We start from the raw sequence: 20,943 nt of genomic DNA on the forward strand, positions 1-20,943 counted from the left end.
CTACGTATCTCTATTGCTATTCCATGCAATGACTGATATTTAAAAAGGTTGGACTACATAAGAGCTTTTTGCAAGTAGACAACGGATTACATACATGTAAACCTTTATGGTGATTTATTACTTAATATTATACTATTGAAAAGGTCACATGTTTCGTTTAGTTTAGAATTTTTGATAAATTTTGGAAGACCAATGCCGTTTGTAGTTTTTGGTCGCAATCATTAACGACCTGGATGTTGCTCTAAAGTGATCATATAACCTACTTTTCAGATGACATAAACCAAATAGTATGTTGACATCTTTATACCAATATCTCCACGCAAGAGTTAGTGCTATAACTATTTGACGATAATTGTTTTATTAACTATACTAATCAACGAAAGTTTTGCAACACTTCCGATGAGGTTAAGAAGGACAAAACTGTGAGGATAGTAAATGCTCAAACTGGTCTGATATGTACAGCACTCGTATTTCAAAAGGCTGTTGGGATGATTAAAGAAGAAAACAAAAACAGTATGATAACAATGTGAGCGAAAAAAAAGTGAAAGATAAATCGAAATTTTGTTTGTTTTACATTTTCTATCTAAAGTTGTGTTGCTTAACTTGTTTCGAGTAGTATATTTTAACATATGAAAGCAATAAAAACGGAACCGAATAACTACCTACTCTGAGAATCAAGAATACTTATATTAATCATGGTATGTATATTTTTATCCTCTTTACTTTTTTACAACAAAAATGGATTGCTAGTATACAACAACGTCAGAATAATAATAATAATTTTATACAAAATTTTGATAATAAAACAACTATTTTTAAAAAGAGCCATACATGTACGTGTGGCTAATTCATAGCAAGAAAACAATTAATTTGATTACGTCCGTGCTTCAATAGAATGTGGCTTATACGCATATTACTTTAATACAAGTAATAAATAGAAATACATAAGACTTCAAAGATTAATTTTACTGATTTTTTTTCTTCTTTTTTTGCATATTTCTCAGTCTTAAAAACTACAAGAAAGTATTCCATGCATATTCCGGAAGAACAGTTGAATGTGTTTAGGTTATTGGCACGCCGAGATGTTTTACCAAACGTGCACAGCTCACAAGGTTATATCCCATAGGATGTCATGTCGCCATACCCAATTTTGTTTTCTATTCTTATATCCTGCATTCCAAGGATGGAAAAGTTATTTTTTACGACCATGGAGATAATGCACTCGGACACTCAAGAACACCAAAGTATCTACATGTAAACTTTAAAAGTGACATACTTGTGTTGAAGAAAACAGTTTACCGTGAAAAAAATATATATATATTTTGGTTAAGGTGTCCTTATTCGGTTTTACAATAATTAGTTAATTATTAAAAAAATATCAAAATATCATTACAAAATTTATTTTTTTACAGACAAAACGAATAGCCGTGATCGGTGCCGGAGCCAGCGGACTTCCTGCTATTAAATGTTGTCTTGATGAGGGGCTGATCCCAGTCTGTTTTGAAATATCAGAGAGCATAGGTTTGTTATAAATTTCATTTTTTTTTTATCAAATGTAGTTGTAGGTCAACAATGAACAAGCGCTTTTTTTATTCAGCCAATTCCGACTATTTTCTACAGTTTGTTCTTATATTATATCAACTCATCACAGTCTATATGTGCCTCTCCTAAGTTGTCTTTAGTTTTTAGGAGAATGAGAAAATGTGGTATGAGGGCCAATGAGTCAACTCTCCATCGTTGTCACAGTAAGTAAAAAGTAAACAATTATAGGTAAAAGTACCGCCTTCAACACGGAGCCTCGGCTCACATCGAACAGCAAGCTACATGTACAATGTATAAAACTCCCAAAATGACTGGTTTATAAACAATTCAACAGTAAACTCAACGATCTTATCTATGTAAAACACAATAAACGATAAACACTTCTGAACCACATCAACAAACGACAACCACTGAACACCAGGTTCCTGACTTAGTAGTTGTCTACCATAACTTTTTAATTTTTTTGTTGAAGTACAACTCTGGACGTTTGTATTCTCTTCATAATGTGAATAAATTTCATTATCCGGAACACGCTCCGGTTTTGTTTTGTGTTGCTAAGCATAAGTTGTCTAGTGTGTTTTGTAAACAACTGTACACGCTACTGGTGTTACTTTAGTGAAATCACGGACAAGACACATTCATCTTGTTAATTTTTTAAAATAAACAATGATATCATAAAAATTGCAATAATCTGAAAGAAGAGTTTAAAAGCTTTAAAATGATATACAACACTTTATGATATCATTGTTTATTTTATAAAATTAACAAGATGAATGTGTCTTGTCCGTGATTTCACTAAAGTAACACCAGTAGCGTGTACAGTTGTTTGTATCTGGTCGTTTTTTCGTTTTTTGCCATGGCGTTGTTAGTTTGTCTTCATATCATGCCATTGAGTAAGGATATGCCTTTGGGATATTCTGTCTGTAAATTCTGAGCAATGGAATATACTTGCTGAACCTTCTAAAGAAAAATATGAATGAATCTGCAATTGACAAAATCACTGTCACAATAGACATTTTATCCTGCAGTTCGACATTTTTTAAAAGGTGGTACCCAACACTTTCACTAAAATTAATTTGGCTAGTTTAATTTTCCTAAAAAATTTTCAAAGTATTTACTTTAACCCTTTAACAAAAATATAAAAATTTCAAAAATTTTGAACCAACCATTTTTATCAGAAAAATTACACCAGTTATACAGCAGTTTGACAAACACCAATTTTGATCACTGAGAAGCTTAATATTCCATTTACAACACAACGTAATCAAAACGTTTAGATGACGTTACAGAGTTATCTCCCTGTATAGTGTTAGGTACCACCTTAATATACAAATGAAGGTTCACGAATACATTTCAAGTTAAAACCGTATACTATTTTAATGAATGGCTATTATCTATTTTGAATTTATTGAACCATAAAACTAATTTTTGACTCTTCACATTGAATAATCCGCGAAGCGGATTATGTAAAATGTGAAGAGTCAAAAATTAGTTTTATGGTTCAATAAAATCAAAATAAATTATTGCCATTCATTATAAATAAATTTCTATCAAAACTAAGGCTCAAAGAACTTTTAATATTATTTATATTAACAATAACAACGTACACACATGTTGGCGTATGAATACACAACGTCAAAGTGGGCGTGTCGCAATAAAAATTGACAACATTGAAAATAAAACTAATAAATTTAACCAATCAGAAGACAGTATAAACACAAAATTTATTTATATAAATATGCTACTCAGGTGCTGCTATTCCGAGCAAAGCAAACGGATATATCCAGCTTACTGTTTTTTTCACATTAATGCCTCGTTCACACGTACATTTAATTCGAATTGAATTCGAATCGAATGCGAATCAAATTCGCTAATCGCGTTCATACACTCTTCTTTTTTTTAATTCGAATTAATTGGTTAATTCGAATTATCCAATTCGCGAATACGCTGTTAATACGAACTAAAAGTTAACGTCGTTTGGACAGTAAAGCGAATTTGACGCGCATTGTAATTCGAATTAGAATATGACGTTAGGACGTAAAACGTTTTGAATGCGAGTTAAACTAATTCGAATTAGTTAATGCGAATTGAATTCGGATTACGTGTAAACTCAGCATGAAGGTTGGTGTCTGATGCTGAGTTCACACGTAATTCGAAATCTCATGCAAACAAGACCGGAAAAGGAAGAAGATTTCTGCGCGAATGCGGGGAAAACCGAAACAGGAAGTAGATCTGAAAAAAAAGTTAACGATTTTGAGTTCATTAGTATGCAATGTAAACAAAGAAACGCTATCATCAGGTAACGTTTTTTCATATAAAAAAATATTAAAAATGAAATTGGTATTGCGTCCCTTCCTATTTTATACTAGACTGATAAATATAAATTTTACTCAAAGTTGCATACAAACGAGACCGGAAAAAGGAAGTACATTGTAGAGTTCTGCGCAGATACGGGAATTCAAAACATGACATCAAAAAAATTAAACGATTTTGAGTTCATTAGTACAATGAAAATGTCGGGAAAATTTTCCCGTTTTTTTTTTTTTGTTTTTTTTTTTGTTTTTTTTTATTGGTTTTTCTACTGTTATTGGGGACTTTGACCCCATATTAAGTTCATTAAAATGCATGTATATGGCATGTCTTAACTAATCTAATGTCTAACAAATGAAAAATATATTAAATTTAGGTGGATTATGGAATTATACTCTCGAAGCACGAGATGGACGAGGTACGGTTATGAAATCTACGGTCATCAATGTCAGCAAGGAACTTATGGCTTTCAGCGACTTCCCTATTCCGAAAGAATTCCCAATGTTTATGCACAATACCTTCGTTCAAAAATACCTGGAAATGTATGCTGAACAGTTCAATCTTCTACGACACGTGCAGTTTCAAAAGGAGGTACTGTGACATGGTTAAGAATACTTTTACGATCTAGAAACGATAGCTTGTTAAATTAAATGACTTAGTTAGCAAGTTCCATGTATATGAATATGGGTTAGGCCTATTATGTGTGATCAATAAAAATGAGACAGCAGACAAACACAGATTATATGCTACCAAAAAGTTAACATTTTTTCTCAGAAGCAACTGTTCAGTGTTGTGTTTACTGCACCGGTGTATATACAGAAAGAGCAAAGTCTCTCTTTAATGTTTATAACAGAAAATTACAACTTAATTCCTACACTTAAAATTTATTAACCTTCTGCATGAAGACTTTTTAAAAATGGGTTCTTTTTCGTATTGGTGGCTACTTCGGTGGGAACCTTCTCTTCAGGTTTAGTAGATAGTGTGGTAATATATTTTTTTATTCATTATTGATAATTAGTTTGATGTGAATCTTTTCTTCCTTTATGATAGTTAGTTTGGTGTGAACCGTTTCTTCCTTCATGATAGTTAATTTGGTGTGAACCTTTTCTTCCTTCATGATAGTTAGTTTGGTGTGAACCTTTTCTTCCTTCATGATAGTTAATTTAGTGTGAACCTTTTCTTCCTTCATGATAGTTAATTTGGTGTGAACCTTTTCTTCCTTCATGATAGTTAGTTTGGTGTGAACCTTTTCTTCCTTCATGATAGTTAATTTGGTGTGAACCTTTTCTTCCTTCATGATAGTTAATTTGGTGTGAACCTTTTCTTCGTTAATGGTAGTTAATTTGGTGTGAACCTTTTCTCTATTATATATAGGTAGTATGTTGTGAACAAACTGTTGATTTTGAGAAAACAGGAAAATGGACACTTAAAATAAAAGACATAAAAAGCGGAAAAATCACCAACGAAATATTTGATGGTGTTATGGCGGCTACGGGTCACCATGCAGTGCCATTTTTGCCAGCTTTTGATGGTCAGGATACATTTAAAGGTAGAACTCTACATACCGTGCAGTACAGAGACTCGTTAGAATTTTCCGGAAAACGTGTACTTATCATTGGTATAGGAAATTCTGGTGCCGATATTGCATGTGAACTCAGTCGTGTTAGTTCAAAGGTAATAACTTCAACCGAACATTGATTATAGTAATCTTTTTCACTTTCTTGGTCTCAAACAGGAACCAGAATCGGTTATGCTCTTTTACAAACGAAATAGGTTTTCTTTATTTTCTACATGTCCTAAGAAACTGCAAAAATACGGTATTTCAATAGGGCGTTGAAAGACTTTATATATTATAAGATATAATACAAATTTCGTGCGTCCGAAACGCTTTTCTGGATTTACACCAGGAACGCTCAAAGTCGAATATTTGAAATTCAAAATTAGATGTCCCAAAACAGTTGAAGAGCTATATGTCCAAAAGAACCTAAAAAATGGCAAATCCGTCTACGGTCAACTTTGCCTGAGGGAGTTTAACCCCAAGTTTCGTTTAATTTCCAAATTTATAAACGAATAATTTAGAAAGGCTTTCTTGTAAACTCGATCAATCATGTCAAAACTTTCTTATAAGGCGATATAAAAATATATGTGTGGTTCCAGTTACCCTACCGTCCCTACTTTTTTGTCTTAAAAATAGCCTACCCTAAAGATTTTATTGTCATTTTTCATTAAGCACTGTTGAAGTCAGAATGTTGCTCCCATAGACTCAATGTAAAAAAAAAACAACATAAAAAATAAAAAAAAATCCCTACCTACCTACCCTAACTTTTTTCAGATGTAACTGGAACCACACATACTATTTTATTTGGCCTAACCTTCAATACTTAGTCTTTACTTACTCCACAAAAGATTAACATAAAACGAACTATATTCAATGATAAAAGATCATCTGTGGGCATCGGTGGAATTGCTACCCCTCGTTTACAATAAATACAATATTTTTAGCGCGTTTCTACTGCTTATTCATATTCTGATCATTATTTGTTTTTTAATGATTTTGTTTTTTGTTCAGTGTTCTAAATTAAAATCATTCCGAGGCTTACGTCAATGGCAATTGATCATAAATAAGCAATGAAGTTTATCGTATACTGTAGACTATATTGCATGTTGTCTAAAATATGTTTTTTTCTAATCATCTTTAAATTTTTCAAAAAATTTAAATTTGCATTTTCATTTTCATAGGTCGTTCTAAGTACTAGAAGTGGAAGTTGGGTTATTCAGAGGATAGGAGATAAAGGGATGCCAATTGATATGCTTGGGACAACAAGAGCAGTTCAGTACTTCCAAAAATGTTTGCCTCTCTCATTATTGAACAGCTTAACAGAGAGGCAGATTAACGCACGGTTCGATCATGAAAAATATGGGATAAAGCCAAATTATCCCCCAAGAGCACAGGACCCCTTAATTAGTGATGAATTTCATTTGAAAATAGCAAATGGGCTAGTTCAGATAAGACCAAATGTTAAACATTTCACTAAAACTAGTGTCGTCTTTGTTGATGGCTCGGTGTATGATGATATAGACGTTGTAATATTTGCGACTGGATATAAAATAGGATTTCCTTATGTTGACAAAAAAGTTACGGAATCTAGAGATAACGTAGTGGACCTGTATAAATTTATTTTCCCGCCAAATTTAACTAAACCAACTTTCTCTGTTATTGGATGTGTCCAGCCGTTGGGATCAATCACTCCAGTAGCAGAACTACAGAGCAGGGTTGCTACACGTGTTTTAAAGGTAAAGCTTCTTCACTCCTCTCAAATCTTATGAAATATAACTACTATGTCGGAAAAATATGATGTGATGCTTAAAAGAAAACGGGATTTGTTACAAAATACTGTAAAGGAGTAGGTCCGGTAAGGGCCGATTTTGGCCTCAAATTTCAGGTTCATCTGACGAAAGATTTTGCATGGACACTTTTTAAACACTAAAGTGTCTATTTCAGTTGATTCAATTAGTTTATGTGAAAGATTTTAACTGATTTAGTCATTAAAAACGCTCCGATTCAAGCTCAAATATGAAAAATCTATCAAATATGCCAAAAAATGTCACTTTTCAGATGGTTTTTGTCAAAAATGAAAATGGCCGCATCCGTGTTCATCCTCAACCTTTATATGTATGTTATGTATTATCATCAAATAAAACTTACATTTCAATATTAAGAATGAACACAAATGCGGACACTTTCATTTTAGACGGAAACTGTCGAAAATTTCACTAAAATGCTTAAATTGTGAAGATTTCAGTTAATTTAGCATGACTTAATGATGCAAGTACCCGATATATATGTAAATTGTATTATCAAAAACAGCCCATATTTATGTAGCAGAAGCATTCTTCTTTTCAATAAATAACTAAAAGTTTACATTTTAACAATTTTGTAAAACTGCTATATTTTGAGGCCAAAAATGGGTCTTACTGGACCTACTCCTTTTCAATACAGTAAAGCAAACTTCAACAAAAGCATAATTTAGATTATAAAATTTTGTAAATGTCAGATCTATGTTTTAGTTGCTATTCAGTGGCGCAGGAGCGAAATGGAAAACAGGGGTGAAGGGCTGGACTTCTTAAAACAACAAATAAAAAGTTGAACAAAAAACTCTGCGCGAAAGTCTAATAGTATAAATAGTTTGTTAGTTTTATCTTTCATTTCCTCTTTTATTTCCAATAACAAATTACCACAAAAATTTGGTTGGCGCATGAAAATGTCCCCTTTCCCCTTCCCTACGTCCCTATGTCGTTTTTCATTTGATTTGCCGTATTATTTGGATGTTAAAGATGTTCCTTGCAGTTAATTTTTCAAAGGTACCTTTTCATGTAAATGGTCATTGTCATTTTGTTCTGGTATTCGTCACCACCAGTTCTATAGGCAACAAACTTATTGATTGGTGCTCAGATGTTAAAATTCCTTTGTTTTGTTTGATAAAAAGCAAATTTCATCACGTACGCCTCGGATGAGTTAGAAACAGCTTTGATCATGACCGTTAACCCAAAGGACAAAGTAAAAAAATGCATAGTTTTGTAGAGAAATCAGGCTGTTATATATTAGTTTCCTCGTTAGAATTGTTTTACATTTTGTATTTTGGGGTCTTTTATATTTTTATATGCGGTATGGGTTTTTCACTGAGTTTAAGGCCGTACGGTGACCTATAATTGATAACTTGCATGTAATTTGGTCTCTGGTGGATAGTTGTCTTATCGCCAACCAAAGTAATTTACCATATCTTATTTTTATATGGTGTACATTATAGGGAGAAGTGCAATTGCCGACAAGCAAGCAGATGTGGGATGAAATCTACCAGAAAAGACAGGCACTAGCCAAGAATTATACTTATTCATTACGTCACACTGTCATGGTGGAATTTATTGATTATCTTGATGAATTAGCAGAAATTATAGGTTGCAAACCTCGACTGTGTAAGTTTAGTTTTAATTATTAAAATAAAAGATTGCACTTTCATGACGAATTTTGATTGAAAGATCCTTCTACGCAGTTAAAAACAGGAAAAAATTCTGAAGATTGTTTTTGAATTATGAAATTCGTCAATCTAAAATTGAGAATGAAATGGGGAATGTGTCAAAGAGCAAGAACCCGACAAAAGAGCAGAAAACAACACAGCAGGGTCTACAACACATCAAGTAAATCTTGCACCCGGAGGCGGGTTTCAGCTGCCGCTTAACAAAATGTTTACTTGTTCACACTGAACAAGGACGTCACAGCAGACTCCAAAACATATAACAGTGAACTAATTAAAAATTTAAGCAAAAATTCAAGACTATAAACAAAGGCTAGCGGCTAGAGGCTCCTGAATTGGGACAGGTGCAAACATGCGGCGGGGTTAAACATGTTTCGAGAGAGATCAACTCTTCACCTTTAAGTTTGTTTACATCTTCCTATTTCAAGTGTTGTCATAAATGTAGTAAGTCAAAAAATGGAAAAAATTGAATAAATATTTCAATATCAAGTTTTCAAGATTTTACAATATTGCCCGAAACCTTTTAAATTGCAAATTAAATGCATTGTTTTGTTGGCACTAATAAACATAAATATATATTTCAAGGTAAATTGTGGCTCACAGACCCCAGTTTGGCCTATGCCTGCACTTTTTATCCGTGTGCAGCTTACCAGTATCGTCTAATGGGACCACTTCCATGGAAAGGAGCGAGAGACGCCATCTTTACACAATGGGAGAGAACTCTTTTTCCATTGAAACACCGAACCATTAAAGATGCAAATGAAACACATTCAAGATTGCAATATTCTGTAGTATTATGTGTCTCTGTTTTTGCTTTTCTGACATACATACTATTTGTAGGAAATATGTAATCCTTTTGTTTGATAGAAAACAAATGCTTAATATGCTTTCATTTTGATGATCTAATACGATACTTTTTTATTTATCTAGAATTATAGATGATATAAATAAAGATAGGCAAATGTAAGTAAAGATATTCTAAAAAAACAAAAGATGGCTGGGTGCGCGCGCATTGGAGGTAAATGTTCATGTTTAAGAGATGAAATAAAACACTTACTTATTATAATAATTAACCTTTTTCTTACTTAGTCATTTACTATGACTATGAATTATCATACTGGTTCGTCGGTTTTTCGTGCCTCAGTTTAACAATTCCATATTTAGATATCACGTGCAATTGTAACATTAAGGATGACACGAACTTCTATAATAAACTGCACAGGTTAATAAAAGAAAAATTTGATAGAAATCATGTGTTCATGATTCTTGCAAAAAAATGTAATTGTAAGTACTGAAAGCCTCTTTTGGTTATTTTAAAGAGTTGTAAACGAGTTGACCATTTTCAAATTTTTAGAATTAAGTGCTACGGCGCTTCATACAAAATGTTTTTCGGTCAACGAATTTACACCTCAAAAAATTTACCAAAAATATTCAATTCTCAATTACAGTATCCAGGACAATTCATTTCGTTTCGTTTCTGACATATAAAACTACGAAATTTCTTTCAATAACATAACGGGATATTTCTTATCCGTATCTTTTTATTCGGCCGTCATAGACGGGATGTGCTACATTGTATGTGGTTTACAGTTGTCTTTCTGTCCATCCATACGTCTGTCTGTTCGTTATAAAAAAAAGAGCAAGAGAAGACATTGATAGATTCCATGACACTTGTATATATATATGGGTGGAACAAAGTTTTTATTTTTTTATTTTAAATTTTTTTTTATCTTTCTCAGATAACTTGAACATAACCGTCAGCTTTTGTGCATTTTTTCCTCATGTTGCACACATTACTCGAAATTTAGGCTGTTGATTGGGTTGAAAAATGTAATCTCACTTTTTATTCCAATTTTGAAAATTTTTCAATATGTTTTTCCAGTTTTGTGACTTTAACCATCAAATGACATGTCACATATTACCTTAAGTAGTATCTAAATTGTACTTGATAGAATTGGCAAAAATAAGTCTTTGAAATAGAAAGTTTTTTTCGATAAGTCATTCCCGAGTTATTGGACTTTTAACCGTATAAGTTACGACAAACTTTATTAAGATGTCCTCTGACCTTTCCAGCAGGACCCTTCTATTGACTTCAGAGTTTGTGTCTCATTCAAAATAACACTTTACTCTTTATAAACTGCAATATGCACATTAAAGACGGACGAATCACGTGCTACTGTCACAGCTGAATGATAAAACCGGAAGTACATGTGGCTTTCAAACATTCGAAGCACTGGGGAATTTTATTCATTAACGACATAAGATGTATATTAAAATCTTATAATTACATTAGATGTATGTTTCATTATAATACTTTATCCTGGTTGGCTAACTGCACATCACGTGTTATTCCGTAAGCAGTTGCATTGCTCAATACAACTTTTCATTCATGATAACACGTGGTCCAACAATAAAGTGCACAGGTGAATTAAATAAAAAAATATATAAAAACATGTGTTTTCACGATCATAGCTAAAAAATGTAATTATAAGTATTGAATGCTTCTTTTTGTAACTTTATAGGGTTGTAAAAGCGTTGACCGTGCGCACATTTTTAGAATGAAGCGCTTCCGCGCTTCATACAAAATGTACTTCGGTCAACGCTTTTACACCCCAATAAATTTACAAAAAGAAGCATTCAAGTCTTAAATAATAACTTTTTAAACTATGGTACGATTACTTCTGCATGTTCTGCGAAACTTTCCGTAATTATGAAGATATATTCTTAATGTGTTAAGCATGTTAAGCATAGATGTACTTTTAATAATAACTGTCGTTATTTTTATCTTTTCTATTGGTGTTTAATTAATTTAAATATATCCGTGTTTATTGACATAAGTTTTACAAAAGTAATTAATTAAATATATAAATTCTTGGAAATGGAGACTAATTATAACAAATATATCGTACCATTATTTGTTGCAACATGTTAACATTTCTGAAAATATAAAAACGATAATTAAACAAACATGATGTTGTTTTCATGTTATTTACGGATGTCATAGTCCACACATCTACAAACAATTAATAAAAGTACGATAGTTTATGCGACAGATGCGAGAATGAAAACATGTACACCATAGAATACAATTTAAAGAATGCGTTCACGTTGCTGAGTTTATTAGAACAACGTTCTCTATTTTTCTTCAAAATCCTTCGTAATAAGAAAAGACAACTCACCATGTACTTGTATAATTACAGTCACTATTCTGTTGTAATTCGACAATAACCTTTTCTTGTGAGTATATTAACCTCTCTTGCAAGATCTTGAAACATATATTATATTCAAACAAAATACATTTTCCCACACAAAACAAGTTTGCTTACAGTTACAATAATTAGTAAAGTATACAAGATAAAAGATGAACTCGCGTTATCTTAACTTTATATCACGAGATTTCTAAAACAATCATATTCTTTTGTTTCTCCTTTGTATATAAAAATGTAGCTTGTCATCTTGTTACAAAATATTCTTTTATACTGCATCTTGTTTGCAGGAAAGGTGTCTGTAAGGGCGTCAACAATTAGTTTTCTTTTCTTTCGTGCACTTTTATGTGTTACTTTCAAGATTTTCGTGTGAACGAAGCTGTTCTTTTTTTGCTCAGCGTCGTAAGTATTAAGTTTGGTTGGTTTTTATATGTTTTTTGGGGTGTTTTTTTTTTATTTTGCCATTTGTTTTTGTAACATATTTTTATTATGCTTTTCATTATAACGTGAATAATTATAATTATTACTTTCCATTTAAAAAACAAATTCACAAGTTCACATAATACAATGATGTATATGATTATCTATTTTGTTATAATTGGGAACAATTGTTAAAAGACCAGTAGGAATTTACAATACGCAGTTGACAATTTGATGAAGTTATATCATAATCAATATTTTTTAAACTATCAAATTGTCGACTCAAATCTAAATGAATGATAAGTTCAAATAAAAATAAACTAGAAAATCAGTGCAATGGCATAATTCCCGAAAATGTATCGGATTAATAATGTAACAGGAGAACCTAACGATTCCAAGAATGTTTCTTTAAAATTAGGTTATTGTTATTATTAGGATTTTGTTAATAAAAGAGGTTTACCTTCTGTTTTCCGTATATGCAAACTTTTAAATTTAATTCTTGAAAAAGAAAAGAAAGAGAAATCTATTGAAGTTAATTGTACTGCTCTTCAAGTTACTTTTCATTTTCGTAATTGTTCGAAGGCCTTTTTAACTTTTATTCGAAAGTCACCGACAAGTTCCTTCGAAGACGAAGAGCACGTAGCGAACATAAATTGCAATGTTTATTTACATGCTATTTTGTTTTAAATCATATTTCAGATTTAACTGACATTGTTCTGGAAGATGATTTCAAAATATTTCAAACCAGTTATCAACTACAGTAGTTGGGCCGACAGATTTAGCAGTATATGGACATTTCTTGCCTTTATAATAATTGCGCTTGTTGCAGCATGGCGTCACCACGTCGGACCAAATGTGTCATGCTACTTACCATATGGACTGAGATATCAGCCGAATTTTACATCAGAAATGTCTAAGTATATACACGATAGGTGTTGGTCCGCTCGACAATTGACAGTATACTATCCAGAACACCGATACGAGTACGCCGTTGTTTCTGACGAATATTATAATCGAAGGAAAGATAGCAGACGTACACTTTACCAGTGGTTACCTGTCATAATTGCTTGCCAGGCCTTGTTCTTTAGGTTACCAGATGTGCTTTTGCGAGTATTTGATTCACTGTTTGGATATGGCTCCTCAAAGATAGTAGGACTTGTACGTGGATATAAATCCTTGTCCGCCATTGACAGGACAGCGTTGGCAAGAGAATTGGCAAATTATTTTAACGTTATCTTTGCATCACGGACATTAAAGAAGATTGGGATATTAGCTGTTGTAATCATTTTTGTGAAAATTTTGTTTTTTGCCAATGCCTTAACTCAGCTTATTCTTCTCGACGGATATTTATCTCCCACGAATGAATCTTCTTATGGACAGCATATTGTTGATGGCATTATCAGCAGGAACTATTCCGAAATAGATCCCTCACCAGCGTTTCCACGTGAAGTTTATTGCTATGTCAATCTCCATCGGTTCATTCCCAACTTGAACCATACGTTGCAATGTTCAGTACCTGTCAATGAATTCAATGAGCAAATATGTTTCTTCATGTGGGTCTGGTTACTGGTAGTTTGTGTAGCAGCTGCTCTCAGTCTTGTTGTCTTTATTATCAAGGGATTCGTACCTATTTTCAGAGAACGGTAAGAAGTTTATAAATATATTTATTGCTTTTTGACACAGTGACTATCTGTATATGTGTTTAAATTTCTTTATATGTATACTGTATGACTGTGCAGTAAGCTTGTTCAAGTATTTCAGCGATTTAAATTCAACAATAGCTGCAAATTGTTCTGCAATTTTGACGTCCTGAAAATAACGACCATGTTTGATGACTAAAACAGAGAAAAAAGCTGAACGGGTCCATGTAACACTTATCAATTCAAAACGGTTTGCCTAATATATATCTTATTTCAAATATAACAATGTTAAAGCTGCAACTCGAATGTAAAACCTTTTAAAGAAAATTTTCAATGAACAAATAAAGTTAATGCAACAATAATATATTGAGTTAGTTCCCTTTGTATATTTGTAGTTTTAGTTGAAGAGTTGTCATGCAAAAGAAAACATAGAACCCTACTTGCAACGTCTGATTTTATCCAAATTTGGATTGCTGTTGAAAATCATAGTGGTATTTTTTATAACATTGGCCAATGTCTAGCTTATTTCGGAAATTAAATACGATCGAAATGCGAAAATATTTCAGAAATTTATGTTTTACCGATTATGGCTTATTTGAATACACTCAAATAAAAATCATCACCTGCTTTTTACGTTTCGGATTGTCCATAAAATCATTTTGCTTTCAAATAATATTAAAAATGTAGTTATGGTTTGAGTCTTATAAATCAGTTGTTGAAAGATGAGTTGTTTTTATATTAAAGTATATTTGTTTATTTGGTCAAAGTTTTTTTCCCCTGCTGATAATTTTACAATTTAATTCGTTTAAAATATATTGTAAATTTCTGAGCCAAAAATATTACTTTTGTTCAGGGCACCAGAACAAAAACTCTCCACAACAAAATTACAATAAAATAAAAAAAAAATAAACATGACTTTGACTATTTTTCTGTTGATTAAATCCAACCAGAAATGACCTCCACAATATGTTTTCAGTTTCATATGAAATATTTAGTGAAAAATCAAAAGTTTACTTCGGCTAGTATGCACTGTGAAGATATACTTGTTAACCTGTTTCTGTCCTCCCGGTCCCTCAGGAATATGTTTGTACATAATTTATTTAAAATACAAGCAGCGGTTAAATAAATGAACAAAAACTCAAAGTATATCATGTATGTTTACAAGCCAGATAGCATTGATGAATGTTTGCATGTCATTGTTTAGTGTTTAAACACAATGTTAAAGTCATAAGAAACCTCAAATTAAAAAAAATATGCATATTTTTTTTTTATAACTACATGGATAGTTTTCATTATACAACTTATGTACATATACTTTTTTTCTGAGGAAAATTCTTTAATTTGTCCACATTTAAAAGAAGTTTACTTATTTTTAATTACTTCCTTTCAATTCGCCGACATATTTTCCGTATGCATAGTGACCTGAGCGTAACCCTCCTCGTAAAAATCCGGTGGTCGCAATACGCATGGATCTGTCATTAAAATAAACAATTCTCTGATTGTACATGTTAAACACGTGCTCAATACTCATGCTTTTTGTTATTTGTTTACTATAAGGTGACAATCGGTAAACTTCGGCTTCAAAACACGGCATTTTAAAATGAGCAGCCATATTTCTTAAATCATAACAGACAGAGAGAAAAAAAAATTGACGATTATACGTCCTATTTGCGTAAAAATTCAGAAAATCGCGCACAGAGGACTAAGTTTATGATATATATATATATATATGCATTGGTAAAAGAATCGGATAAACATTTTTTTTCACCATTCCCTCGTTTCATATGACTTTAACATAATGTTTGCCTGTACAGTCTTCTAGAAAATCATTAGAAATAACAAATGCGAAGGAACTTTTTTGTTTTAATATGTTCTACTTTCAAGAATGTTCTTTTTTGACCGTGCCCGATTACGTGATGTTACGTCTTGCAAAGTCATACAAAGTTTATCCAAATTATTTTGCAAAGAATTCCGCTCAAGCCAGTACTAGGGGTCGTCTTAAACGTGCAGTGAGGTGAGAATTTTTGTAGCTCCGTGTTGATAGCCGCCTGACTGGGATTTTGAGCAATAAAAGCGCTGTGTTTTTGCTTTTTTGTTGTTGTTGCTGTGCATGTATTGATTTTGTGTCAATGATATATTACCACATATCCTTTGTTTTTCTATCAATTAAAAACGATATATCATCTGATACGTCATTTTCCCTCTCTCGAAATTAAATTGTTATCGAGAGAGGCTTTCGTCTAAAAACTGGAAAATCTTTACATCTCGAATGAAAAATCTCTGATTCTGCTTGATGCGATGGTTCAATCTTTGTTTGTTTGATTGTATTGAAGCACAGCATACATACATGTATATATAAATATATATTTGGGCATATTTTATCATGTTTGTTTATCGTGTCAACATTAAGATTCTATCTACTTTATTTCAGATTCATACATACATGTATATATAAATATACATTTGGGCATATTTTATCATGTTTGTTTATCGTGTCAACATTAAGATTTTATCTACTTTATTTCAGATTCATACTTAAATACCTGAAGATGGCCAGTCTTGCACCAACTAAGACTCAAACGGCAACATTCACCAATTCAGTCATTGGACAAGATGGAATCCTTCTTTTAAAACTGATCAGGGAAGTCTCGTCTGATATTCTCGTACGAGACATAGTTGTCAAAATCTGGTACCTTCATTATATAGAACCTAGGAGCAAGGATCAGAGTGTTCAATATCCTGATAAATCTACCGGTTACAAAGTTTAAACGAGATTTGAGTTGGCGTCATTGATTTGACTGGAAGTGCTTACTTTGCTTTATGTATTTTTCATTGTATAGTGTGTTTGTGTATGTGTAGGATTTTTTTTAAGAGAAAACTGTTGTTACATAAAACGTAAATGCCATTATAATAAGTTTGATGTTGCTTGATTAAAATAATAAAAAATAAAGTTCTCTTACTTTTTCGGGAGATTTCTCTATTCCCTATGAAAAAATGCTTGCGAATATTTGGGAAGGTTTATCAAATAAATTTGAAAGGAAAAAGATGACACAAATTTTATACAATATAAAAATATATGTTAAAGATTGATAACATAGGGGAGTATCAATCCAACCAAAGAGGAATTAAACGATTTAAATTGAAATAAATGTTCCAAAAGGTCTATTTCAATATGCAGGTAATAAGGTAGATCATAAGTATATATTTTTTTTGAGACAGAATTTTCTTATAATTTACTAAAAGGAAGATTTTACTATGCTCTTTTTAAAAATTTAATAAAAAGTTTGGGTCACCGTGCTATTTTTCAAGCTATGAGTCGTTGAAAATTGCCAAAATTTAGTAAGTTTGTTCATGACAAAAACACATTAGTGTGCATACAAAAAATTCTATGAGATAGAATTTTGAAATAAATTGTGGGAAGGTAGCTTTCATAATATGTTTTCAGAAAATAAAAAGAAAACATGATGTCATCGAACTTGTTTTCTTGCTATAAGTAAAAATTAAAAAATCTCCTATTAGTCCAGTATAAATTTTGCACTAAAAGAGTTATCTCCCCTTAAATGGCTCATTTGAAAAAAATGTTTCCAAAACCAAAAAAATGATATTTGTTAAAACATTTTGTATAATACAATGAATTAACAAGTTTTCTTTATATGGAAACAAAACAGTCTAACCATTAAATTGCAAATCTGTCTCCAAATTTGCAGATTTAAGCAAATAACTAGACCGATTTTGTACTGTGATTGTACAATCCAAGATGGCGATATACCATGTATCTACCTTATGTAAGTATAACCGGAAGAAAAGTGACTTTTGGAACTTTTACAATTTTTTGCAAAGTGCTTTACATGAACTCTCGTTTTAAATTGAATATTTATATGAACTCTCGTTTTGAGTTTCTATTTCTATGAACTCTCGTTTTATTTTAAATTGAATATTTCTCATTTTAGTTTTAGTTGAATATTCTTGTTTTAAAGGTTCCTGTTTTCTTAAATATAATGTTTCTTATTTCAAATATCCAAAGAGATTATAGATTTACTATTTCACAACTTAATCCGATGGCTGTCAACAGTGTGAGAGATAATACATGTATCTAAACACTCGAACTACAAAAAGCAATTATCGCTATTTTATAAAGTTAAGCCGGAGGACAATGATCAGCTTATTATTACATAAGATTGGACAATTATATTTATAATTAATGAACCTTTTATAATGTTTTAATACCCTTATCTTGGACTTAATTTATATGTTTTGTAAACTGTTGCTGGGGCAGTCTTCCCCTAGCTTTCGAACTGTAAACTTGTGTTAATAAATTTGTATATATTTTATACGGTCTTGCGTTTAAAGCAGCCATAGTGTCAATTATAGACCTACAAACTTTAGTGTAACCCGTTCCGAAGTTCACGGAGTTAGACCGGAATTTCACGGGGTTATATAAGCTTTACGAGGTCTTAGGGATAGTTAAAACAATTGAAAAGAAAGTAAGACCAATACTGGGTCTTGTACAAAGAGTGTTGTAACATTTCATACTATCCGGGCGAACATAAATTGGATACAGCCACATATTTCAAAATAAACTTACACGCGACACTTCTACATTATAAAGCACCAGACCAAATATTTACGATAATCCATTTCAACGGAAGCCTATAAAACTTTCCGTACACGGTGAGTGTCGTAAAATTTCAAACTATCAGGAAAAACAGGAAGTGGCTTACGACAGATGTACAAATTGCTTAAACTCTACAACAAGCTGCAGACCAAATATTTAAGATGATTCTATTCAATAGAAGCCAGAAAAAATAAAATTGCTCATGTACGATGAGTCGTAAAATTTTAAATTACCATAAAAACAAGAAGTGTCTTCACGACAGATTTACATATTGCTTACACGCTAAGAAAAGTGTGACGAATGTTTTCCGTGTATAATGAGTGTCGTAAAATTTCAAATTATAAAAAAAAAACAGAGAAACTCAGCGGTTAAAATTTCAAACAATTGACTAACAGGAAGTATCTGTCATGTTCTTTTGAGAGGACTAATGGACGGACAGTTCTAGTACATTGATGTAAATGTGTTTCTTACTTACCTTTTTTCTTTTTAAACTAATATACAATTGTAACTGATTGATAATTTGTTTAATATTTTTCTGAAAATCAAATTGTCATAGTATTTACAAAAACAACAGAACAATACCACTGTAACAATAATAAAAACTTTATTCGTAAGCAATACAGCTCATAGAATATATATATTTAACAAACATTCACAGCGCAATAGCAACAGTGTCCAATTAATAATACTGCCCAAACAACATGAAATCGCAAAGACAGAAAATATACAATACAGAAACCATTTACATATCTTTTCAGCAAGATATAAATATTTTCATTAAATACTCAATTGTTTTATATTATGGATAGACATCAGTTATAAAAGTTTGGATAGTCATGTCCAATAATAAATTTCAGTATACATTTTTCTTAAAATGGCATATTTTTCACATAATAAAATAAAATGACATAAACGCATATATCAATCAATGTTAAGAGATCAGCTATGAGAAGATAAACGATATTTACAAATGAATGATTTATACATGCATATGATTTACATAACGATAAAAATAGCAACCATTTGGACCATAAATAAATCTAAAAAAATGACATTTCGATGATTTTCAAAATACATTTATGCAATATTTTTATTTTTAAGATATCAAAAATTAATTTCAATGACTAGATTAAATAAAAAAAAATCGTTTCTTTTAAAAATTTAACAAATAAAACTTCTTCAAATGTTTAGAATCTGGTGTTTTCCTTTTCCTTTACGATTTCTTTTTCTGTACACTGCAGAACTATTTCTGGGTAGGCAGTCTTTTTGCAATCATTGGATTTCTCTTCCTCTGTCATCTTCCTGTTGCACATGTTGCCGAATACATACTCAAGTAAACAAAGTAAGAAGGCAGCCCCACTTAGGAAACCATTAAAACGGAACGACATATCCCAGTTACCCGTTATGTCCTCCAACCAACCTGTAATTCAAATAACATAGTGAGACCTTTTAAACTTAAAAGGACGTTGACAAGGAGGGCGGTTTTTAAAGACCTTAGCTACCAATGATTCTTGCACGGTCTACCCTGGCTTGCGCCTTTTTGGACAGTAACATAATGTATGATTTACCAGATGGTAATTGTCGTAATTTAGAGTGATCTTAATCTCTGTTTATATAAAAAAAAAAAGAAAATGTGGTATGATTGCCTATGAAACAACTGTCCACAAGAGACCAAAATGACACAGACATTAACAGCTATAATAGGTCATCATAGGCCTTCAACAATGAGCAAAGCCCATACCACATAGTCAGCTATAAAAGGTCCCGATATGACAATGTAAAACAATTCAAACGAGAAAACTATCGGCAATATTTATATAAAAAAATATTTAACACATAAACAAATGACAACCACTGAATTACAGGCTCCTATAATATGACGTCGTGTGTGATTTCATATTTTTATTGTCTCTACCAATCACCTGTTGATAGAGACATCAAGGCAGATGCTTAAATTATTAACGATATATTAAATGTGGTCATAATTTTGTTATACTTTGCTTATTTCAAACACCCAATCAAAATTAGGGGACTCAGAGCTTTTTTAAAGCCCAGATTGCGCTAAATTGTCACACATTTAAGAAAGAAACTTGGGATAATAAGATATAAGAAGATGTGGTATAAGTGCCACTGAGACAACTCTCCGTCGAAGTCATAATTTGTAAAAGTAAACCATT

General features: G+C 31.8%; 2 protein-coding genes and 1 long non-coding RNA gene across 5 annotated transcripts in view; 2 read left to right on the forward strand and 1 right to left on the reverse strand.

The window, feature by feature from the left end:
* Positions 1 to 309: 309 nt before the first annotated feature.
* Positions 310 to 9,958, forward strand: LOC143063542 (flavin-containing monooxygenase 5-like). Of its 2 annotated transcripts, XM_076235746.1 has the most exons (7): positions 314 to 698; positions 1,413 to 1,521; positions 4,229 to 4,443; positions 5,227 to 5,526; positions 6,592 to 7,146; positions 8,661 to 8,826; positions 9,471 to 9,958. In XM_076235746.1, exons 1-7 carry the CDS (start codon positions 696 to 698, stop codon positions 9,734 to 9,736), a joined length of 1,614 nt encoding a protein of 537 aa, XP_076091861.1. In that variant the 5' UTR covers positions 314 to 695; the 3' UTR covers positions 9,737 to 9,958. The 2 variants fall into 2 exon arrangements, with proteins under 2 accessions (XP_076091862.1, XP_076091861.1); XM_076235747.1 differs by lacking the exon at positions 5,227 to 5,526 and having other exon boundaries at positions 310 to 698.
* A 1,723-nt stretch (positions 9,959 to 11,681) lies between these two features.
* Positions 11,682 to 18,484, forward strand: LOC143063543 (innexin unc-7-like). 2 transcript variants are annotated; one of them, XM_076235749.1, is made up of 3 exons: positions 11,682 to 12,493; positions 13,211 to 14,154; positions 16,679 to 18,484. In XM_076235749.1, exons 2-3 carry the CDS (start codon positions 13,235 to 13,237, stop codon positions 16,917 to 16,919), a joined length of 1,161 nt encoding a protein of 386 aa, XP_076091864.1. In that variant the 5' UTR covers positions 11,682 to 12,493; positions 13,211 to 13,234; the 3' UTR covers positions 16,920 to 18,484. The 2 variants fall into 2 exon arrangements, with proteins under 2 accessions (XP_076091864.1, XP_076091863.1); XM_076235748.1 differs by lacking the exon at positions 11,682 to 12,493 and having other exon boundaries at positions 12,546 to 14,154.
* An 867-nt stretch (positions 18,485 to 19,351) lies between these two features.
* Positions 19,352 to 20,943, reverse strand: part of LOC143063544 (uncharacterized) — a 32,418-nt gene continuing 30,826 nt past the window's right edge. The window contains exon 5 of the long non-coding RNA XR_012975037.1: positions 19,352 to 20,186. This is a non-coding gene — a long non-coding RNA (uncharacterized LOC143063544). The remainder of the gene's footprint in view (positions 20,187 to 20,943) is intronic.

Source organism: Mytilus galloprovincialis, chromosome 2, assembly GCF_965363235.1.
Source record: "Mytilus galloprovincialis chromosome 2, xbMytGall1.hap1.1, whole genome shotgun sequence".
NCBI lineage: Eukaryota > Metazoa > Mollusca > Bivalvia > Mytilida > Mytilidae > Mytilus > Mytilus galloprovincialis.